Here is a 25181-nt window from a genome sequence, read left to right on the forward strand (position 1 = left end):
AGGGAAGCGGATTGCGTACTGAGTAACTTAGTATGCTAAGTGTGCTGAGTAAACTCTGTGGGGTGTTAGCTTGATTTATGTATTTTATCCACTCCGTCCATCCATTTTAACTGATAAATTTAGGCTTGACCCAAAAAATGCAGTATATCAAAACCTCAATTGGACCACACCACATGAAATAGTGTGAATTGAACATCTACCATTGAAAATTTCTTGGGAGCCACGGAAGTTTTGAATCAAGCTTGTATCTGTGATTTCCCTTCTTCCATGTTTTTTTGATCTTATCATAAGGGTGGATGAGAAATAAACATCACTGTGGGCCCTATAAAGGTTTCAACGGTGGAAATCATTATTCCAACTGTTTCTTGTAGTATGGTCCACTTGATCTTTGGGTATCCTTAAATATTTATCTCAACCCCTAAAATAAGATGGAAAATTGGATGGACAGCGTGGGTAGACCGGATACATTCACGGTGGGCCTAACAGAGTTTACTCAGGACGATAAGAGCGTACTAAGTACGCAATCCGATTTCCGTCAAAAGGTGAGGCCCGAGGGTGCTGGTGTACGCTGATGAACCAACGGTCGGTGGTTGCCGGGTGTCTTCTCGCACGTGTATCCTCGATAGTTGAAAAGTTGCACGAGGGACTCAGTTTGAACCCACAACCAGACCGCACCCCCCCTCAGCCTCTCGTCGTCATCTCGAAGAAGTGTGAGTGACGTCAACGTCGGACACAGATGAACGGCCGACGTTCATCTGGCATCCACCCGGTGGGGACGCAACCTCATGCTTGTCCACTTCTAATCTCCTCCTTCACGTCCGGCGTACCTTAGCACTTGCCCCTCCCCCCTACCCCCCCCCCCCAAAAAAAACACCCCGAACCCCGAAAACAACCGAACCCCAACCTCATGAAGCCGTCTATAGAAGACCAGGGTGCGCACAGCACCCCCCGCCCCCACCACCCCTCATTCCCACACCCCACCTCCACCAACGGCACGCCCAGCAGCGGCCGCGAGGACGCCTGGAGCGAGGGAGCCACGTCAGCCCTAATCGACGCCTGGGGCGACCGTTTTCTCCAGCTCAACCGCGGCAACCTCCGTCAGAAGGACTGGAAGGAGGTCGCTGACGCCGTCAACAGCCGTCAAGACGGCGTTAAGCCCCGGAAGACGGACATCCAGTGCAAGAACCGCATCGACACCCTGAAAAAGAAATACAAGCTCGAGAAATCCAAGCTCGCGCCTTCCAAGTGGCCCTTTTTCTCCCGCCTCGACAGTCTCATCGGCTCCACCACCCCCGCCGCCGTTAAATCGTCCGCTAAGACCCCAACTTCCGTCACTTTCACCGTCAGGCACCCTGCCAAGCAGAACCCTCCCGCCGCTGCTACCACCGCCCTGGCCGTCTACTCGGGCGGGTCCTCTTCTAAATCGAGGCTGAATTCCCGTGGGACCACCGAGAGCTCCCGTGGCGGCAATGACGACGATGACGACGATGTGGCGTTTGATGGTGGGCCAAGGAAGCAGCGGCGGCGGGATCCAGAGGCGGGGGATGGCAGCGGGGTGCTGAGCGAGCTGGCGAGGGCGATACTCAAGTTCGGGGAGATCTATGAGAGGATCGAGAGCTCAAAGCAGCAGCAGCTGATGGAGCTGGAGCGGCAGAGGATGGAGTTTGCCAAGGAGCTTGAGTACCAGAGGATGCAGATGTTCATGGAGGCGCAGCTCGAGATGGAGAAGATGAAGCGCCCCAAGTACAGTTCTGGTCCTGGTGAGCTCTCCTCTTTTACTGCTTTCTGCTGAGTTTTTGTATGTGTGGGGGCTGTTGTTTAGTGATCCAAACCGTTGAAATAATGGTCTCTATAATGGATGGAGTGCACCTTGATAATCTCCCAGATGGGTCGATCCTAGCCTATTGATTGTTGGCCTGGAAATGAATAGTTGAGAAAAAAAAGTGCGGGTAGTCTATGTTCAAAGATTGGATGGCTGGGATCTGCTAGTATTCAAGATTCTATGGTACAGTTTATCTATGACAAAGCCCCATCAGATTGATGGTATGAATAACGGAAATGTGGGACCCACATTTACATACTCAACGCACAATGGGACATTCCCAATTGGTGAGCTACTCTTATTGTTGCCATATTCTTGAAGGTTTTGGATCCATTGTGCATTTAGTACTGCTTAGTAGTTAATATCAATGCTATAGAACTTGATTGGTGCAGTTTGGCGATGGATCTAGACTGTACGATTGGAGGACTACTTTTGGATGACCTAGCCTGGAAACTAGGCCAATTTAGAAAACATCACTCGCTGTGCTTTTTTTTTTTGACTGTTGGCCCATCTGGGAGGTGCCATGTCAGTTGTTCGATACTGACTGATAGGAATGTCTTCTATCTTATTAGTTAGAGGGTCTGATAGCATTTGCTACAATGGTATATCTTATTAGAGGGTCTTATAGCAGCACTTACCACATGATATTCAGCGCGCGCTAATTATAGCCTCTTTCCTAAATCGATCAAATTGTGCAATGTTGTTTATGGTGGAGGAAGTTCTGATTCAGACTGGAACTGTTGCAAAATAGATATTGAGGAAAATAAAATGATAGGCTAGAAACGATTTTTGTATTTAATTTTGGTTTGGTCAGTGACATACTGGTGAGACCTACTCTTAGTCTTGGTGTGGTCTAGACTGTTCATCTGGTGGGCCCTGTGGGTCCTATCGTGAACGTTCTTGTGCCAAAAATATCACTTTGGAAAATCTTAGCAAATGGTTCATGGTTTTTTTCTTTCTTTTGTTTTTGGTTGAATATGGCCTGCTGACTAGACCATCCATTTGCAGGGCTCTAATAGGATGGTTAAGATCATTAAGTGGAAGAAATTCTTGGCCTGATCCATCTAAAACATGGCCCATCAAATGGATGGTCTGGATCACCGAAAGGTGGGCCTCACTATAAAGTTGATGGGTCAATGGAAAAAATCTATTATGCTTGTCTGCCTTCTGTGGTTCCTGAATGCCAAGGGTCATGAAATGGAAGGTAAATTAAGATGATGTGAGTTGTTCTTCATGTGGAATCAAATAGAAGCAATTTATACTTCTATAAATAGGTTATTGAAATCTTCAGATGTTTTATGAGGTCCATTGAATATAATTCATTATCTGGAAAGGTTAGAAAGTTGCTCATTGGGTTTATAGCCTTGGCATATTTCTCTTTCTAAATGAGTGAAGTCCATTACTTAACACACAATGTATTTATGGATGTTTGTAAACCAGTCTAGTCCATTATTTTGAATTGTCCTCACCTGCCAATGAATCCATGAAAGATTGAAACAATGGAAAGCAGGATTGTACGGCACTTTCTATATTGATAAAGTATCAAGTCGGAGGTCATAGGCAGCATTATCCATCAAAATTTCCTGTTTCAGTATTGTATCATCCAATATATGAAATTTCACCTCGTCTCCAATTTTCTTGATTCACTTTATGCCTTGTCTAATCTATGGCCTGTAATTTATTATGTAATGTTCTGGAGGCAGAGTCACCATCCGATTTAGTGAGATCTGTGGAGCTTATCTGGCAAGAGATTTTTTTTTTTTTTTTGGAGAAACAAAAATGGAAAGCTATATGCATATTGGCAGAGTAAGCATGGAGATTTGCCTAGGCTCCTACATGATTGGGTTAAAAGTCCTAGGTTTATCTCATAGGCTATGGCCTTGCAGGCTTTACTCACCCGGGAAGATGCCTCATGGTTTTAGCATTTGTCTTGGTGCGTGATAATTGTTCAGAGAGCTTTTGTTGGTCAGAAGAGAATTTTTTTTTACTAGCGACACTTAAGAAATAGGAAGATGTTGATCGTTAATGGGCGCTAAATTTTTGAGGCTATACATTATCTCAAGGACATAATGGTTTGGTCCGCAGACAAGTCTGGCTAGTTCTTAGTTCTATCCTTCTATGAGTTGCTAACAGGGAATAATTTAGCAGGTGTTTGATTTTCAAATTACAATGTAAATACATTTTAAAATAACTATCATTATTTACACTTGTAATTACATTTCTTACCCTAAGGCTGATGGTGACATGTTCAGTGTTTTGGTGTAGAACGGAGGCCGAAAAACATTTTAGGGGCAAAAATTGAGAGGCCCACCATGATGTATTGGTCATATCCATGCCATTCATCCGTCCTGCTGGCTTATTTTAGGGCATGGGCCCAAAAAATGGGGCAGACCCAAAGCTCAACTTTATTTATTTATTTAAAGCAACGAACTGAAAATCCATTAAAAAGGAGAAAAAAACAATACATAAAGAAAAGAAAGAAAAGAAGCCAAACTGCTGAGATAGCAGAAAACTCCTAACAACCTAAAAAAGAAAGATCGACACTGTTTATATCCTTAACATTGACAGCCCATTCTAAAACCATCTTTTTGGCCCTAGCCCCCACCACTTTAGCCGTGGAAGATTTGTTATCGAAGCATCGGTCATTTCTTTCTTTCCAAACCGCCCACTAAATCGCCAGAATGAGCATATGCCAGATCTTCAACTTCCTTTTTTCAAGCTTGATCCCATTCCACACTGTCAACAACTTCGCCGCGGACTCCGGGATACACCAGGAGAGGGAAAAGAGGTCGCAGGAATGAGAGAAGATGGAAGAAATAAAGGGGCAGTGAACCAGCAAATGGTTCACCGATTCCGCCTGGCTCATACAACACAAGCAAATGTTAACTATGTGCATGCCTCTGTTAACCAAATTGTCAATAGTTAGGATCTTGTTCCGGGCTGCTAACCACCCGAAGCATCTGAGCTTGGGAGGGATGTGATATTTCCAAAGAAACGGAGTCGCATCACACGGAGACCTGTCCGCAGAGTAGAGAGCTGCATAGAGGGATCTAACTGAGAACACCCCAGATTTCTCAAGTGTCCATTCAATGTTGTCTGGCTGCGAGGGGATGATCTTGAGATTGGATATGTAATTGTGCAGTGCCATGAATTTGTCCACCTCAAATTCATATAGGTTTCTAGTGCACGAGATATCCCAGACAAAGTGGGCGGGAGTTGAGTAGCCACATCTATTAATGAGAATATCTCTGTCAGGAGAGAGGCAGTAGATCCGCGGAAAAGAGAATTTGAGAGGCTTTTCCCCCAGCCAAAGATCTTCCCAGAACCGAGTAGCTGAACCATTTCCCAATACATACCTACAGTTGGCTAGGACAAGATTTTTGGACTTAAGGACACCTTTCCAGATTTGGGACGCCTTGTAGTAGGAGCTGTCTTTAGGCCACCAATTCCCCTGTGAAGCCCCGTACTTGCCTTTAACTATGACAGTCCATAGGGCATCCTTTTCTGACGCAAATCGCCAAGCCCATTTGCCCAGCAGAGCGGAATTCATTAACTTCAAAATCTTCACATTCGCATCTCCGTCGCTGAAAACTTTGCACACTTGAGTCTAATCAAGGAGATGAAACTTGCTCTGATTATCTTTGCTAAACCAAAGGAACTCCCTTCGAGTTCTTTCCATAGTCCTAAGCACCGACCCCGGACATTTGAATAACGACATGAAATAGAGAGGGAGACTGGATAGAGCAGCTTTAATCAGCGTCAACTGAGGTGAGCTCAACTGAACCACACCATGGTAAACCGTGGGAATTGAATGTCTACCGTTGATAACTTCTTAGGGGCCATAGAAGTTTTTGATCAAGTTGATTTTTAAGTTTTCCCTTTATCCATGTCTATATAACATTACTAACAGGTTAGATGACAAATAAACATCATTGTGGGCCCTAGGAAGGTTTTAGCTTTCAACGGTTGAGGTTCGTTTGAATCTCTATTTCATGTGGTGTGGTTCATTTGAGCTTTGGATTTGCCTCATTTTTAAACTCATGCCCTCAAATGAGCTTATTGAACGGATAACATATTCATCACGATGGGCTCCGTAGTTTTTGAGCATATTGAAACAGATGGAATTCACATGGGATTTATACGATTTTCAAGGCAGCAATTCCTGGTTGAATCAAACTATGTTGAGAAATAATGATGACCCATTTGCAACCATTTATCGTGTAATTAGAAAAATCAAACAGGCCCTTAAGGAAGGAAGCATTGTATACCTCCCTCCTATGGTCCTATGGGGCCTCTCTAAAGGCTGCTGCATTGGCTTTGCTAGTGGGTTAGAAAAGTGCTCATAATCGACAACTTAAGATAAAAAAAGAATGACAAGTACTAATATCTGTCTGCAATGCATGAAGAACAAGGAATCAGTAGATCACCTATTCATCCGATGCCCATTTGTGAGAATAGTCTGGGAGATCTTTTTGGGATGCTTTGGCATGAAACTGGTGATGCTTACATCAATCAAGGACTTCATTCTTTCTTTGGCAAGGAGGGATTGGGAAGATTGATAAGAGATGTTGGAAGTTGGCCTTACTGGCCAGCATTTGGGCGTTATGGGGGGAACATTTAGGTAACAATAGTTGCTTTCGAAATTCTAGTGGGGGAGCACTAGACGTTTTTAGGAAAGCTAGCTTAGATGTAAAGGATTGGGTTGCAGTCTCAATCGGAGAGCATTGGACGTTTTTAGGAAAGCTAGCTTAGATGTAAAGGATTGGGTTGCGGTCTCAATCAGAGATGTTTATTGGCACTCCCTTTTTGTAAATTGATTGTTTCTGTATTCTTTGGATTGTCTTGGTCCCCTGTTTAATAAAATTGTTACATTAAAAATAAAATAAAATAATCCTCAAAGATCTTATAGGGGGCACTTTTGCTTTCAAATGCCGGATTTGGGTCCCTTTTGCCAAACGAATTGTTCTCTTCAAAAGTGTCTGCAAAAGCTCTTCATACATCTCATCCTTGGCCCCCCCCTCCTCTCTTAGAGCTAAGCTTTCTGTTGGGTAGTTGCGGTGAACAAAATTATCACTTGATAACCTTGAAAGAAAATTTAGCTCTTCCGAATGTGTGTTTTTCTTATTTATTTATTTAATTTTGGAAGATGAATAATTAGTGGATCACTTTCTCCATTGTAGTTTCACTCAGGATATTTGGGGATTTTTTTTTTTTTTTTCCAGTTGTTTGAGAGTTTATTGGGTTGTTCTGAAATTTGTGGTGGATCTCTTTGAAGATTTTGGGGCCAGTCTCTTCCGTAATCTTCTGATGAATTTACTAAGGCTAACATTCAGATTATATTTTGGGGCCTATGAGAGCAATCAATTGTTCCTCAATTTCATAAGAGTTATTTTAATTGCTTGTTGGGGCTAGAGTGGGTCATGATTTATTCAATATGTTCCCTTTTATATTTTTGTCACTTTTTTTGGTGGGCCACTTGCATCAAATGATGTTGGAACAACACAACAATGGCCCTGTTTGAAAGCCCATTGAGTTAGATTTCAAATGAGCCCAGATCATGAAAATTCTGATGCCATTTAAGTTATGGTCAATTTGCAAATGCCCTATATGGCTGTGATAGGATTCAAGGGCACTTTGTTTATTGCCTATTATATTAGGGTTTTCTTTGGTTGAGGCCTCCTTGCTTGTAGCAACCTATCATGTTATTTTGAATAAAAAATTTGCTTTGTAGTTTTTTGTGGGTTTTAGCATGTGTTACTTCCCTTTGGGCATGTGTTTCTACAGTGTTTTAAATACTGTACGCTATGTATCGTGTAGCATGTGCTATATAGTGTAGCCTTTGTGCCACATAGCTCATGAAAATAGCTCAAGTCGCATGTAGCACAAGCCACATCCAATGTAGTATATGTTGTAAGGCACACTACACGCTACATAGCCCATGTTACGTGTTATTTTTCAGTAAAATAGTGAAATCAATTAATGTTTTCGATGATTTGTTACATTTTTCGATTTTCACTGAAATTAGTTAATGTTTTCAATGATTGTAGTGAAAAAATATGATGTACATAATAAAAATTAGTTACATTGCGATCTTTTATGTTTATATTTACTCTTTGCCCAAATTTTCATTATTTTAATAAAAAGTTTGTTAGTAGCAGGTAGCTTGCCACATAGCTTATACCTCACGCTTCAGATGGGGGAATTCCATGCTACTTGCTATACGCTATTTAAAACACTGGTTTTCTACAATAAAAGAGAAGGGATGATTGATCACTAGTTTTGACTAATGGACTATTAGTAATCCCTTCCATAATCTTAGCTTCTTCATTGTTATTTGTTCTACAATGTCATGTTTAGATCCAGATCTTAAGGAAAATGTAACCTAGCTTTGCTTGTCGGTCACTTCTTGCGTTACCGCCCCCGCCCCCACCCCTGCCGCTTCTCTCTTTTCATGACTCTTGCGACTTGATTTTGTATCTCTGGTTTTCGCCTCATGCATTGAGGCTGGGAACAACAATCTTCAACCCACAGCTTGATTTCCCTCAATCCCCTGCATATTTTCATGTGACAAACTGCACCCGCCTCTTGTCTTGCCATTTTACCATCGACCTCTACACATGACCCATTGGCCAAAGAACTTTCTTTGCCCATACCTCTAATAGAATTTTAGAAATTTTGAACCAAGATCTTGATCAAGCTTGTGTTCTACAGTCACCCCACTGGCTCAACTCAAGGATTAGATTGTTGAGAAAAAGTGTCTCTCTCTTGTAGCATCCTCCCCATCTCTTCTCTATATTGGAGCTCAATCTACATCTCCAACAGGTTTAGTTTCTTAGCAGAGATTTGGAATGGCTGGACATTGCACTGCAGCTCCAGTAATTTCTTAGGGGTCGTTTGGATGCCTGTAAAGTCCTCAAGTAGGAATTTGTTTACAGTTAATTAGATTACAGGGGGCGTTTGGATGGGTATATCTACCTGTAATCAGATTACAGACTGTAATCCGATTTGAACTTTTAGCTGTAATCTGAAACAAGAGAAAAAGTCATGTTTCAGATTACAGGTAAAGGGATTTCATGCAACGGCTATAATTTAAAAAAAAAATTCAAAGCAGGGAGAGTTGCGGATCATCTTCCAATGGCTACAAGGACTCAAAACAAAAGAAGAAGATGGATAAGGAAAAAAGAAAAAAAAAAAGAAGAAAAACCTCTCTCTCACTCTCTTTGTTACTGTTGCTAGGTTTGAAACTTCTCATATATTGGGATGTTATCAAACCTTACATCCCAACCTTAGTGCCGTGTTTGAATTACTAAATGATTTGTTTACCGTAAAATCGGCCAGTCTTTATTGAGTTGGGCTTATCCCAATGATCTATCTTACATAAAAACTTTATATGTCGTTTGGTTATTTTTAAAGGATTTACCCACTCTAAGCTCTGTTGTGAGTGAATACCTAATTACAGGCTCTAAATAGATTTCAAGTTATCCATATACAAACAATTGTTTTCCTATAATCAGATTGCAACTTAAAGCCAAACAGGACCGCATGTAAAACTTTACACCTGTAATCTGATTGCCTGTAATTGGATTACAACTTCATGACTTTACAGGTATCCAAACGACCCCTTAATGTATTCAGGCAACATCTTTGACCGGAACATGAAGCTCAATGCAAGTAGCTATTGGACTTCTTATCACATATAGGTGAACTCTTTTCCCTTATCCATATATTGGAACACAATCCACATCTCTAACAGGCTTAGTCACTTAACAAAGGACTGAAACCAACAATCCACACAATGCTGTATCTCAAAAGATACAGCTTGACTTGGTTTTGGCTATTCTTGAGTCTTTTTTTTTTTTTGGGTTCATTTCATTTATCATCTAAGAAATTGCGTCCCTTGTTTGGATGGACCGCAGAGAAATTCCATGTATCATTTTGAGTTCTGAATGCTGGTTCTTTCTGCAAACTAGAAGAACTTAGCTTGTTCCCGTTTCAATGTCTGTGATGCTAAGGGATTAATGGTGTTTGTATCATGCATTCATTTGACTTTGTTAGCTAGTTTGAATGTAAGATTTATCAAAAATCAGATTCCTCTAAAAATCCAGTTTCCGTGAAATCTTGGTTATGAAATTTAAGGTTGAGTTTTGTGCTGTTTGGATGTGTCAATTAAAATCGAGTTTGTGTAATCTTGTTTAAATTGGTTAATTATGCAAAAATCAAGATTTAACAAGATTTAATCTTGTTTAAATTGTGTAATCCAGACTGTTGGTTTGTCACATCCTGCTTTGGACGGATCATGCAGAAAGATTTCCTTGCTAGGACAACTGTAAATTTGTAACATTTAGATTGGCATACAAATATACAGTTGAGAAATGTCTCAACTATCCACATTCAATTGGAAAGAAGTCCAAAGATTAATGGTTAGGATCTGATAATCTGGGAGATTTTTTGCTCATGATCCATCCACTTGGGGATGCAATGTAAAATGGTCTGGACTACAGAACCATGAACTGTTGTCCCACCCATCTTGATTGAAAACGAGAGTTGTTTGATACTCTGGGTGAACACAATGGTTCATATGCATGAACTATTAAGTGTACATGTGTCAGGCATGCAATTCAATTGAACCATCCGAATAATGGGAGCTACCATGGAAGGCCATAATCCAAAAATCAGAGTGGTTGATACTTAGCTCTGGTTAATTGACATTTCTTAGTTGAATTCACACTATCAATGATTTTTCATGTACACTGTAAGTTAGATGTCCACCAATAAACAATTTCTAACACCATTTCAGTGCATATTTCATTTTCTGATCCATCTAAATTGGGTTCCACAATTTGGATAGTTTTATTAATTTTTCTTGATGCATGCACTTGTACAATTGATCAGTTGTATGCAATGTTTTAAATATTGACGATATCAGCCGATTTTCCCACGTTATATCTTGTATCCCATTTGTGTCATACGAAATGCACTGGTCGTGCTAATTTATCCCACATGTTTCATCTGGTGAGCATTTTCAATTTCCGATCACTCTTTTTTTTTTTTTTTTTTCGTTGAAATTATGTTAAGTCAGTGTCAAATGGATATAAAACCATTGGTTCTTCATGTTTTTCATGAAAAATCATGGAGTCGGAGCTTTGATTTCGATATCCATTGGTTCTTCATGTTCACCATTTTTTTTTTTTTTTTTTTTTTTCTAATTTTTCCTTCAACCAGCTATCAATTGAAACTAATTTTGAAAATTTAGGAGTATTTGATAAAACGATCATCACATACACTCTAATTTTGAAATTTGAGTGTAGGTGGTCTGATTTGGGGAAGATTGGGAAAAATTCAAAATTTCCCCAATTTCTCCTAAATTGCTTGCAATGTTGCACTCCAAACATGAAATCAAGCATGTATGACGGCTGGTCTATTGATTTGTTTAGTCCTTGTTAATTTTTTTTTAAATAAAAATGATTTTTTAATTAAAAATTATTAAAATATTATTATTATTTTTGAAATTTCCTTTCAACCAGTAGTCAATTGAGACTAATTTTGAAGTATTTAGGAGTGTTTGATGAATTGATCACATACAGTTATGCATTCAATTTGAATATAGTTGCATTGGTTTAGTTAGACAATGCATAACTTAGGACCCTATACAAAGGACACCTATTATATGCACTGCTTTTTTGAGATGTTATGATTTAAAGGTGTGTAATTAGGTCTTTTTTAACAATCCCTAAAGTTCCATTGAAAAATTCAATCATTTTCCCAATGTCTTCCCATGTTTCCTAAAAAGTGCGATGAATTACCTGATACAAACGATATATCCCATGCAATAACTGATATGTACCAATATCCCAATGATGCGATAATAACGCGATACCGATATTTCGAACACTGGTTGTATGAACTATTACATTCTCGCAAAGTTTCAAGATTTGCCGCTTATTAATGGATTCATGCTATTGGCTAAACCTACATGCCCCCTTTAAGGCTGCCCATCTAAATGCCACTGTGTGAGCCAACATAGTACATGCGGGAGACATACAAGATGTCCATTAAGAGGGTTACCACGTATGTTCCTTGGATGAAAAGGCAAACCAGCCAACTAATCATGTGGACCACAATCTCAGAAACAAATGGATTGTATGAAAATAGTTGGCCAAGTTTTTTCTAACTTCCATTAGTTTCATAGATCTTTCACCCACATGATAAGTGGACCAGACTTGACTTTTGGGCTAGGACACCAACATGCTGGGGCCCACCTGTGTGCCATGTTGGTACATGTGAATGTGTATTTAAGTAGCTTCTTATCCATCAGAACTCTTCTGATAAGTTACTTCTTATCCATCAAAACTCTTATGGAAAGAAATTGTGGCCTTAGCATTTCAGACACCCAACCTTCTCAGAGTCCGACTGGTAAAATCCAGGCCCGATTGGAATTTCTCAATTGGACTCTTGTGATTAAAAAGGGGACTTGGAGTTGGAAACTAGATTTGGGTAATCCAAACAGGACAACATTGAAGTCAGATTTTGACTTCATTGAAATCCCATGAAAATTGGGTTCCAGTAGTAATTCAAATACACCCTTAAAGATTGGATTGGATTCATATATTCTTGTGCGGTTCTAAAGGAAAACTTCATATCATGAAAGAGAGAAGGAAAAGTGATTGCTTATGCATGCATTCAGGAATTGTTAGACGACCATTGAGAAGAATGACAAATTACCCAAATTGCAATTAAGCTTGTGATGTGGGCCCAGTCCCCACCATGGGACCCACCATTTGCTGACCTTTTGGACTGTTTGCTGCTTTCTTCAGGCCTGAATTGTTGAGACTACAGCCACTACTTCTAGAATATTACAGCAGTTGTATTTGCTGTTTTTCTCAAGACCTTGGAGGCTGGTTTTTTTTTTTTTCCTTTTGGTAATAAAATTTTATTAAAATGCCCCAAAATGGAACAAGAAAGATAAAGGAAGCAAGATCCATAAAGGCAATGGATGTATTAGTCCACTGTACAAATAGAAGACCCGTGGACCCCATCCTTAGCCAAAGAATCAGCAATGCTATTTGATACGTGATTAATACACTTACCTACAATTATCTTTGATTGACATAGTGATCTCAATTAGTTAAAGCTGAAGGCTATTTCTTTTTTTTAGTCTTGTATTTTTTTGAGGGGTCAAGGATGAAGCCATTTACCACAGAGGAGAGGAAGCCCCAAATGGGCATGCAGATGACTCTCTTTTTTTTTTTTGCTTGAATGGTAAATCCCCCTCAACTAAAGCGTGCCATCCATTTGCTTTGCAAAAATTTCCACTCCGATTGCTAAGAGTTCAGCTTGACTTGAGAATCGTATTCTGCTGGATCCAAGAAGAGGAACTTCACTAAGCAATGTTTATCCTTGAGAAACCCCAAATCCCTGGGATTTCCCATAGAGCTATCACCAATGTTTAACTTCCACAAACCAGAAGGTGGAGGGTACCAACAATCCACTTCTATAGGAGGTCAGTGAGAATGTAGGATTACCTCCCTCCAATTGGGAAATAGATAGGATAAATCGGGAAACCGAAGGATTCTGATGAGGAACAAACCATACATCGTAAAGATCTTTTTTTTAATCTTTCCAACTATCTTCTCATGGCTATAACGAAGATCTTCAAAAGTTCTATTTCTTTTCATATTTTCCACATGATTGTTAAAGGCAACATCCTCCAAAGGGTTTTGCCACTAGGAGTGAAAGGACCACCAGTTCGCCCATCTATCACAAGCCCCAATGATCCTAGCACAACCCATTCAATTTCGACAAGCTGAAAATGTTCATTCAAATTCTCCAGGCTGTGTTGCAGTGAACAAAAGACATGATTTTCCTGACACATTATGCGCCTATTGGTAATGGCCCAGTTTCTTTTATGAAGGTTGTCCAAAGTGAAAATTTTGTATGTAGCCGCTGCCCAACAGAAGGGCTTCACACATGGAGGATTGTGTAAACCCCAAATTGCACATACTGGGGTTTACTTGAGACTGGAATGCATAGCTTCAGAGAACAATTTGGTAGAGGACCCACTCACCAATGGAGCCCAAACTCTTTCATCTTCCTTTGAAGGAAAAGGAAACACTGTTTGAGAATATTGAGAGTATTAGCTAGCATATCAACCTTCCAACTCCCATAGAGTCCTACGAAATTGTATTGTCCAAACAACTGTCATTTTCCAGTTAATAAACTTATTCAATAGAAGAATTCTGGATGGTATCGAGCATATCCTCATACATGTACTAATTAAGGCATCATCTTCCAACCATAGATCTTCCCAGTATCGTGTCCTTTCCCCATTCCCAACTTTGAATCTTATCCCTTCATAGAAGATTTTGCCACCCCTTTTAATTGGTCCCAACCTTGTAAATAGTTTTCCAAACTAGTTCTGGAGGATTTGCTTTGGAAGGTGAGGACCTGTGCAGCGAAATGATGATTGTTGCACCTCTCTGCTCAGGTTCTGGAAGGGGATGAAGGGGATTTATGGGCAATGCAGGAGGGCGATCATAAAACACGTGGTTACTCACCAAGACAGTGTGATTGCTATTGGCAACTATGTGCATCATGACATTCAATGTAGGACGGACTGCATCCAGCAAGTGGGGGGAGCAATTGGGTTTGTTGTGGAGGGTGACTATGAAGATATGTTCACAAATTTCAAGATTCCGAAAAAGAAGTGAGAACATTAGGAGTATCAAGGTATGAGAGAGCTAATTAGTATATCCTCCTCGGTGAACTATGGCCATCATGGGGGATTACGGGGGGACATCAGCTGTAAGGGTCAAAAGCTGTTGCTGTTGGGATCCTCTAGCAAAACAGGAAATGGATCTGTCCAAGGATGGAGGAATTGGATGCTGTTAGGAACAGGTGGAATACGCCACTGTGCCTCAGTGGCGACTTTAATATGGTCCAATATCCGCATGAAAAGTTGAATGGCTCATTATTAATAGAAGTTTTCGGAAATTCTCCAATGAGAATGACCTGATTGATCTACATTTTTTTTGGGCTCTTAAGTTGACATGGTCAAACCAACAAGATAGGCTAGCCATGTTACGGTTGGATAGATTTCTGGTTTTGGGAATGGAGAGATTTGTTTCTGGGAATATCTCAAAACGGCGTCCCTAGGATGGTTTCTAAACCCAATCACATTGGAGTCATATGAAGAATGTAGTGGCCCTAAACCGTTCGAGTTTTTGTTGTCTTGGCTTGAAGATGAGGAGTTCATTCCTAAGGTCATAGAATGGTGGTCCTTTTTTTTTTTTTTTTTAAGAGTGGAGGGTTTGGGCTTGGTTCAGATTGATGTTGAAGCTCAAGATATGTTGAAAAGCAAGGTAAAAGGCGCAAGACAGGGAAAAACATGAATAAGTGGAAGATCCTAAATCCAGCTTGTTAAATGTGGATCATTGACAGGAAGGTGGAAGAGGGATCCTTACGTGTTGATGATTGTTCAACGGCTTAAACTTGAGTTGGAGAAGAAATCGAAAGAGGAATGAATAAAATGGTAGCAAAGGTCATGGCCAGTTTGGCTAAAAGAAGGGTATAGGAACATGGGATTCTTTCATGGTATCACTAATGCCATGAGATGGTGCAATTGTATTCGTAGCTTGGTGGTGGATGTCGGAATAAAGAGAAGAAATGCAAGGTGGTTGTTGATTGTTATGCTGGCATTCTTTCGGGGATATATGGAATCATCCAAGTTGATTAACCTTGAATGCAATCGAATTGGCGAGGGAGAGAATGCTTGAGTGGAAAGGCCGATAGATGAAGATGTTTTTGAAGCTATTAAGCCTTTAGTAGGGGGCAAAACTCCAGGGTCAGATGGTTTCCCACCACCATTTTTTTAAAGTATTTTTGAGGGACGTGAAAATTGATGTGCTTGCCTCTGTTGCGGAATTCTGCAATAGAGGTGAGGTATCTAAGGAGATGGATGCATCCTTCATCACCTTGATTCCAAAGAAAGATGGGGCTGAGTAATTGAACGATTATTGACCGAGCAGTTTATTGGCAGTCTTCATAAGATTCTAGCCAAAATTCCTTGCTTTTGGACATCAGAAAGTGTTGGGTGGTATTATCTTGATAGCACAACAGGTCTTCATGTTCGGTGACGGATCTTGGATGGGGCTTTAATCACCGACAAGTTCATTGATTTTAAATATAGAGCAGGTGTCTTGAGAATCATTTGCAAGCTTGGTGTGGTAAATGCTTATGACTGTGTCAATTGGGAGTTCTTGTGCTATTTGCTTAGAAGGATGGGGTTGGTGAGAAATGGCAGAATTGGATGAAGGGGTGTATGGGATCGGCTTCCTTCGAGAAGATTTCAAAATCATCACGGACCTCCCTTTTCTCTATTGCTAATTTTCAATTATTATTCGATGATTTCTTAACTTTCAATATATAGAAACAGATAGACTAGAAATGACATTGCTTATGTCAAAGATCCATAAACTAGAGAGAATCAAGAGGAAAGAGCACATTCTCTCTTTGTGAGGTTGAAAAGTGGATAATGCATTGCATTCTTTGGGCACATAAAATCAAACTTAAAGCAGTGCTTTCTTGGCAGAGTTTTAGGTGGCAATTAGTGCTTGTGAGTGAATCTCCCAAGGGATTCTTTCAAAGCTCTTGCAGTCGTCGGCATGATCATTTGCTTATGTTTGTATTTGTGACGGTTGCCTAAGGGCTCAGTATAATGCTAGATCTAGCTAGGGAGGTTGCTTAGTTAGCAACTTCTCTGTCGAGACCACCAACTTTTGGATTTCCCACTTACAATTCACAGATAACACTTTGCTGTTATCCCAGGCGGACTGGATTCAAGTGAAGTTTTGCAATGCTTTGAGGCAGTGTGAGGCCAGAAAATTAACATACAAACGGTGAGCTTTTGTTTGGGTGGCTTAGCAAAGAAGGGCCTGTTTAGATTGAAGGTAAAGTAAGGGAATGCAATGGAAAGCAAAAACGTGACATAAGTGGGAGGTAAACTAACATCAGCACGAGGGGAAGCAAACCCTTTGCACCTGCTTGTTTTGCTAAAAAAAAAATCCTGTAAAATTCTTTTGCTTTGCATTTGCAATTGTTTGGATTGGAATTCCACAAAGGGAATTATTTTCCCTCCAAAATTGCCATCTAAAACATCACATCAGAGGCAAACTCTTTTCCTTCCATTTAACTTTTTGATAAAAAGAAGAATGTTGTATTCTCTTGTTGAGAAGGGAAAGCAATGCAAACACTTTGTGCAGCATCTGCTGCTTTCCAAACAGTTCAAATGTCTTGTTGATGCAAGCTGATTGCGTTCTATCCAAGTAGGTTGTAAACGTTGTTGCTCAGATTTTTGGATGTATGATAGGCAAGCTTCCTTCCACCCATCTTGTCTTCCCATTTCCATTGGAAAACTGGCAAGCATTTCCATGATGTGATCCTGGAAAGAATTTAGCAGAAGTTATTGGGTTGGAAAAGTTTCTACTTGTCTTTCAGTGTTCATCTAAAGTTGATCAAGTCAGTGTTGGCTGATGTGCCTCTTTATTACGTGGCTCTATCCCATTATCCCCATCAATGTTATCAAATAGGGTGAGAAGGATTCAGAGGGAATACTTGATTGGGGCTGCAAAGAAGAAATTCCATCTTGTGGATTAGCGTGAGGTGGCAAATTGAAAGAAGCAGGATGTTTTGTTATTAGATCTCTATGTTAAATTTATACCTTGTATTGAAATGGTTGTGGAGATTCAGAGGGGAGCTGGATAACCTTGGAACCAGTGTTCGAAATATCGGTATCGCACAATGTATCGCACCCTTGGGATACAGATACGTATCGGTTATCGCACGGGATATATCGTTTGTATCGCATAGTTTATCGCACTTTTTGGGAAACATGGGGAAACATTAGCAAAATGGTTGAATTTTTTTATGAAACTTTGAGGATTATTTAAAAAAACCTTAATGCACACTTTTAAATCATAAAATATCAAAAAAGAAGTGCACATAATAAAGTTCCTTTGTATAAGGTACTAAGTTATGCGTGTTATTTGATTAAACTAAGGTAAATATATTTAAATATGATGCATACCATTTATAAATGTATAAAGATATGTATGAACATCTAAACATCAATTGGAATTCATTTTAACATATCATTTTAGGGCATGGGCCGAAAAATAAGGTAGATCCAAATCTGAGGTGGACCACACCACACAAAATAGTGTTCATTGAATGATCATCATTAAACTATTTTGGGCCTATAATTTTTTTGGATAAAGCTAATATTTATGTTTTCCCATCCAGGTTTGTCAAACCTCATGGATAGATTGGATGGCAAATAAACATTACGGTGGGCCCTAAAAAGCTTCAATGGTGGACATCATTGCCACCACATTTCTTGTAGTGTGGTACACTTGATCTTTCATTTGTCTCCTTTTTGGCCTCATGCCTTAAAATTACTTATGAAAATGGATGGAGGGTGTGGATTGGCTGGTGTACCACACGAGGTATGAGCACGTGTCGTGCGAAGATGGGATGCAGATTTCCTACTAAATCCTTTCGTAGGAGTGGGGCACACCGTGATGTTTGTGAGAAATCTACTCCATCCATCAGTTTTGTGGGATTATTTTAAGACTTGAGGCAAAAATTGAGCAGGATCCAAGACTCAAGTGGGCCGCAACCTGTTCATTGGACCTACCGTTAATCCACCGCAACTCAAAAATCACGTAGATTGGATGAGCCACCAATTGGAAGAGTCTTGACAATCGGAAATGATGATCACCTATCCAAAAGTCCAACCAGTGTTAGACGTTCAATTGGCAAAAATCTTCCAATTTATGGCTGTAATCGTCCGAATGTGTGACATTGGGCACATGGGTCATCCGTTGTGGAGTATAGCAAATGAATGACACTGCATACGTACATACGACAACAACTTGGGTGAGACCTTGACCATAGGAGCCCACCTCGACGTATGAATTGTATATCCACTCCGTTCATCTGTTTTTACATATTATTTTAGATTATGGTCTCAAAAATGAAGTAGATACAAATTTCAGATGGACCACACCATTAAAAACAATAGTTATTAATGATCATTGAAAACCATTCGTGGCCCACAAAAGTTTTAGATGCAGCTGATATTTGCCATCCAACCTGTTCATAAGATCACAAAGACATGGATGAAGAGAAACCACAAACATCAGCTTGATCCAAAACTTCTTTGGCCTCCAAAAAATTTTGAATGGTAGAGGTTCAATCAAAATGTTTCCTGTGGTGTGGTCCAGTTGAGATTTTAATTTGCCTCATTTTTGGAATCAAGCCATAAAATTATCTTTTAACATGGATTAGTGGAGTGGATAAAATAAAAAAATAACAATGGACCCCACAAGTTTACTCAGTACGCTAAGGGTACTGAGTTACTCAGTACGCAATCCGCTTCCGTCGTCCACGTCGTACAAACAGCTGAAGGGAGATCAGAGTTACATGGCCCCACCAATAATGTATTTATCATATCCACACCGTTCATCCATTTGGAGAGATCATTTTAGATCGTGAACCCAAAAATGAGTGACATCCAAACCTCAATTGGACCACACCACAAATAGCAGTGAGGACAATGATTCTCACTGTTGTAACATTCGTAGGTCCACCATAACGTTGGCTTTCCATCCAATCTGTTCATGAGGTCACAAAGACCTTGATGAATAGGAAAAATAAATATCATACGATCCAAAACTTTTGCAGCCCCAAAAGGGTTTCAATGGTGGACGTTCAATATCTAGCTGCTTCTTTCCAGTGTGGTCCACTTGATCCTTGGATCTGTCTTATTTTTCTCATAAAGCCTCACGACGAGCTCGCCAAATGGAAGAACGGTTTGGATATAATATATACCTCATGATGGGACCCACATAACTTGATGACGTCAACCCAATCGATGACGTGCGAGGCACCGTCCGTCCGCCTCCTTTGAATAAGGGCTCGGGGCCTTTTTTTTCGAAGCAGCGAGGGTTCCGGCGCGTTCCGGAACCCTAAAATCTCTCCCGAGGGCCGATGATTTCGGGGATTTCGATGGATTTTGCGCCCAGATCTCTCTAAATCAGAGGCTTCTATTCGAATGGCCCATCAAACACAGCTTCCGATCAGGGCGATCTTCTTTACAGGTACCGAAATCTACCGTTGAAAGTTTTTCTTTTTCTTTTTTCTTTTTTTTTTTCATTTTTTTCGGATAATGACGCTGTCCCAGGTGCGATATCGACGATAATATCGGCCGATATCTGAAGTTTTGGATTTTCGGTATCTTCCGGGGGTTATCGGAGGAGTTTCGTCTCGCTAGGGTCCGATACCGATAATATCGGCCGATATATCGGCCGATAGTATCGATATTTCGAACACTGCTTGGAACGAGGTGCTTTCTAATGAATGGTGGTTCACTTCCCTTCATCCCAATATAGGTCTTTGGTCTTTCAAAGTAGTGTTTGTAGTATTGGTATCATTACATGCGTCATAGTATTGGTATCATTACATGCGTCACTAATTGAGGATTCGGAAACATGTATCGATATCGCTGATACTTGAAAATGTATCGCTAATCGAGGTAAACATTAAGGGAACATGGAGAAAAAGGTGGAATTTTTTCAGCAAAACTTAATGAAATACTAAAAGACAGATGATTACATATTTAGAAATATAAAAATTATAAAAAAGAACTATACATAATAAGTTTCCATTCAATAGGGCCTTAAAACCATGTGCTGTCATTAAAAACCAGTGCAATAGTGACAAAAATTCATCCATGCATACATATATAGATGCATCATCTATCATCCATCATCCATCATGCACACATACATACATACTTCCATGCATCCACTCATGCATTCATACACACCTATCAATCCATTCCTAACATATCCATCCATCCGTGTATAACACATCCATCCATCCATCCATCCATCAAGCACGCATCCGCATATACATATCATATATCCATCTATACAAGCATATATAATTATTTTTAAAAGTAAAAGATTTTTTTTTTTTCATTATTTTTGAAACTTCAAAAAATAAATTATTTTAAAATATTAATACATCCTCATCGACAACCATCCATAAATAGAAAAGAATTTTTTTTTTCACGAAACAATATCATCATTTAAAAAAAACTAAAACGGTTTTTTTAGCATTTTCAAAAATTTAGACCCAAGGCTTGTTGAATCAAGCTAATATTTATATAATATATATGTATATATATGTGTGTGTGTATGTATATATATATATATATATATATATATATATATATATTTATTTGCAGCATTTATGCACATTTTCCCCCTTCTCGTTTTTATCCCTAAAATGAGAGATTTGATTTATGAAAATTCAAGAGTGTTCAAAATCCACTCCACAACCAGATCCCTGAAATATATTTTAAAAACAAAATTTTTGTTTTAATTCTTTTTCACAGTATTTATGCATGTTTTCCCCCCTCCTGATTTTCCCCCAAAATGAGGGATTTGATTCACGAAAATTGAAGAGGAGTGGTTGAAATCTCTCCTTGTCCTGAATGAAATCTGCAATCCTTTTCATGCTCATCATCATCCAGCTGCCGTCCAATTTTTTGAAAGAGTGGAGAATTGTGTTAAAAGTCTCCTCTAAGCACCGATGGCCACGCCACTGTATTTGCACATTCTTCAGTTCCTTCCAGAGGTCATCTTTCTTCGATCAGTGGATCCATAAATAGTACAAGGGTCCACCGGAATCCATCACCTTATAATACAAAACTGTTGGACACCTATTCACATTCCATCACCACTACATCTCTGTCCTATACAGTCATGCGGCTTCCTGATCTCCCCCCTACCCTTTATTTTTAGGCCATTACGGTTTGACTAAATCTGATAGATTTAGGCCCTGTTTGGTAGATACGTCAAAATGAGTTTATCTCATTTTAGTTAACACTCATTCTGTAATAGAAATCTTGATCGCTAATACATAATTGCTGTTAATATGAAATCATTACAAGCAGGGCCTTAGTTTTTGCTACTTAGTATCCTATTTTGGATAGATTATGTTGATTCGGAATCATTCTAAGAGTTGGAAAGTTATAGATAAGGATTTCAAAGGGATTCTTGAATGTCTATAATCTATAAAAAGGGTCATTCTAGGAAGTTAGAGGGCACTGCGCTCTTTCTGATTTTGTGAAGATCTCATTTATTTTTGTAAATTGTGAAGATAATTTAATTTCAAAACTTGTTTATCCCACTCTATTCAAATATTCTTATATGGTGTGTTTTCTTTATCCATTCTGTTGTTTAGGTATCTGATCCTCATTGATTCAATAATTGGCTTGCATTTGTTTTTGCAGCTAACATTTTGACTTCCCACTATGGATTGAAGTAGAACCTCAAATGGTGTAATAGAACCTAAACTACCATAATGGAGATCTGATCGGATATAGTCTAATGTGGTTCATAACACTACTTGTTGATATGTATTTGAATTTCAAATCTGACTATCCATTTAATCCAAATGCCATCAATTTAAAAATAATAAGAGGGGCCACCAAGAAAAAAAGGATTTTTACCACCGGAGATGTGCTCATTGTAATTCAGTGCTGGTCAGTTGGAAAATATCCTTCCTGCCAGATGCATAAGACACTGTCTCTGCATTTAGCAAATGACACGGTATTTGAATTTAATTTAAAGTGATGTTCGCATTTAATGTGGTCGCTGTTAGATTTAGCAGCATTGCCATTTGGAGCACTTTTCAAATGCAGCCCCTTATATTGGCATTCATTACCATTCTAACGTTAAATTTTCACGTTAAATAGCATAAAGCATGTTTCCTAATCTTTGATTGAAAACCCAAAAAATCTCCTATTCAGATTTCATCAGGGACTAGAGAAAAAAAAAAAAAAAACTCCATTTGGTTATCTACCTGATCAAGCTTTGTTCATGACTCTCTAAAAGACCAGAAAAAATAAAAAAAAAACTCACCAAAACTCCACTCAACATGCCAACAGTCTGTATCTTAACAGTCTGTATCTTTAGAATTTCTAAATTTAAAATATTCCTGAGTATTCTTATTCAAGACTCAAAACGACTTGACTGAATTGCTCCACTCTACTGACACCTCAAGTTTTGAGTTGTAAAAACCATTGCTAATTTGATTGTCTTGCATCAGGTAAAAAGTTGTAGCTGCTGTGATTCCAACATCCAAATCGGGCAGCAACTTACAAATGATTTGCAGAAGCTCTGGGGAGAAATCAGCACCGCATGATTGAGGTGTCCCATGAGATATTGATGGTTAGTGTTCAGTTGCCAGTGTATATTTATGTTTGTCAACGATGATTTTCTGTATCAGTAGAAGGGACTTGTTTATGCTTGTGTTTTATTATTGGGTTTAATTAGTTACTTCACCTTTCTTCCATACATGTTTTTTTTTTTTTTTTGGGTCCTTTTGGGAGTAGAATGATATACTCCGGTTTTTCCTTTCAGACAACTGGGAATCAAGGTTGATTAATTGAGACCATTGGTTTGCTAGCCACAATGGATGGTCTTTGCTGAGAAAAATTCCTGTATATGACAATCCTAGCCTTTCGATTTGTGGGCTACAAATAGACCGTTGAAAAGTGATTCAGCAATGGTCTGACATTGACTGGAAAAATGGCCCAAGATTGATTGCTAGGATCTATCTGGAAGAGTTCTGGGTCATGGGCCTTCATTGCAGGGATGCAACACTTGTGGTCGGGATTGTTGACAAATGAGCTCTGTTTGTCAGAAACCAAACCAGGCCTTCGGCTGTTGATCCTGATGTTGGGTCTGTAAATATGCAACGGTTCCTTTCTCACTCGACGAGGTCCCAAATTCCAAGTAATATGCAATGCCCACCTGGATTCTGTGAACGTGGGGCGGCAAGTCTATGATCAGTTTGTAAGGTGCGCCCATCATGGATTGGGGATGCCCTGAAAATGTTGGCAATGGGATGATTGTAACTGTCTAATTAGGGTACATCTTCTTCTTTATAATGGTGGACCAATGTCTATAACTGTCTATTTACAAGCCCATGAATCATGATGCCATTCAAGGAATATATTGGGGCGTGGCCCATCACTTGATGGGTCTGGTCCATCAAATGGTTTGTAGCACCGAAAGTCGGCTCCTGCTTGTACCATTACTAGGCTAGGTTGCAGAAGAGAAAATGAGATGGTTTGATTTTGAATCTTCCTACATAATGTAGCTCATGCGATCCAGTCCATTCATCTTGGCAACAAAATGGGTCAATTTTGGTCATGAGATAGATCACAGTTGTTGATGAAATTAGTAAAAAAATAAATAAAATGGGGTAGTTGTCCAAATAAGATGTAAAAGGACACCCACCTAATGGGTAGACTAGCTTGACTTTGAAGCCATGAATACACTGTGGGGCTTATCTAATCCTGTATTTCTGCCTGTCTGAAATATTGCAGGGTGGAAACGTGGCGCGAACATACTAATCTCTCCCTCTCTTCCTGGGAATCAACTAGCTTTAATGCAGGGAAACGGTAGTAGGGAATCTGATTGTGTCCTGGCCGGAATCGGTCCAGGAGACGCGGATTAGCTATTGAAGTGACGTCACAATGTTCTGTGGGCCCGCCATGATATATTCGTTGTATCCACACCGTCCATACATTTGGAGAGATCATTTTAGGGCATGATCCAAATTTCAAGTGGACCCCACCATAGAAAAAAGTGGGTGGACAGTGATGCCCACTGTTGAAAACTTCCTATGGCCCACTATGATGTTTATTTGAGATCCAACCTGTTTATAAGTTAACACAGACATGGAATAAGGTAAAGCATAAATATTATCTTGATCGAAAACTTCCGTGGCCCAAAGAAGTTTTTAATGCTAAGCGTTCAATCCCCACTCTTTTCCTTGGTGGGGTCCACTCGAACTTTGGATCTTCCTCAATCTTTGGCTTATGCCCTAAAATGATCTCTCCAAATGAATAGACGGTGTGGATATAACTGGTGGGGCCCACAGAATTTGGTGACGTCACTTTAGTGGCCAGACCGCTACAGTCGAGTTCAGTAGCTAATCCGCGTCCCGGTCCAGGCAGGGACTCTGTGGGGCCCTCCGTGATGTGTTCATCAAAATTTCCAGAACATTTTGGGGTAGGAGCCCAAAAATGAGGCAGATCCAAGGCACAAGTGGACCACAGTGGGGATTGAAAGTTCACCATTAAAAACTTCTGGGGGCCATGGAAGTTTTGGATCAAGCTTAAAAAAAAAAGAAAAGAAATCTTCATCCAGGTTTGTGGCCTTATGAACAGTTTGGATGGCAAACAAACATCATGGTGGGCCCTAGGAAGGTATCAAATGTGGGT

General features: G+C 39.7%; 1 protein-coding gene across 6 annotated transcripts; it reads left to right on the forward strand.

The window, feature by feature from the left end:
- Window positions 1–656: 656 nt before the first annotated feature.
- On the forward strand, window positions 657–24427 carry LOC131253392 (trihelix transcription factor ENAP2-like). 6 transcript variants are annotated; one of them, XR_009175139.1, is made up of 4 exons: window positions 658–1760; window positions 9429–9522; window positions 22997–23118; window positions 24282–24299. XR_009175139.1 is itself a non-coding variant. In XM_058254354.1 (2 exons), the coding sequence occupies exons 1-2, from the start codon at window positions 908–910 to the stop codon at window positions 22211–22213; spliced, it is 888 nt and encodes a 295-aa protein (XP_058110337.1). In that variant the 5' UTR covers window positions 657–907; the 3' UTR covers window positions 22214–22781. The 6 variants fall into 6 exon arrangements, 2 of the variants coding, with proteins under 2 accessions (XP_058110337.1, XP_058110338.1); XR_009175140.1 differs by lacking the exon at window positions 24282–24299 and adding an exon at window positions 23283–23456; XR_009175142.1 differs by lacking the exon at window positions 9429–9522 and having other exon boundaries at window positions 666–1760; window positions 24282–24427.
- Window positions 24428–25181: the final 754 nt, after the last annotated feature.

The sequence above is a fragment of the Magnolia sinica genome, chromosome 8 (assembly GCF_029962835.1).
Source record: "Magnolia sinica isolate HGM2019 chromosome 8, MsV1, whole genome shotgun sequence".
NCBI lineage: Eukaryota > Viridiplantae > Streptophyta > Magnoliopsida > Magnoliales > Magnoliaceae > Magnolia > Magnolia sinica.

What these genes read in the sequence shown, in the direction of transcription:
- LOC131253392 (XM_058254354.1), top strand. Translation starts at nt 908, where the DNA reads ATGAAGCCGTCTATAGAAGACCAGGGTGCGCACAGCACCCCCCGCCCC. An exon ending in CAAGTACAGTTCTGGTCCTG is followed by an intron (nt 1,761 to 22,178) that starts GTGAGCTCTCCT and finishes TTGTTTTTGCAG; the next exon opens with CTAACATTTTGACTTCCCAC.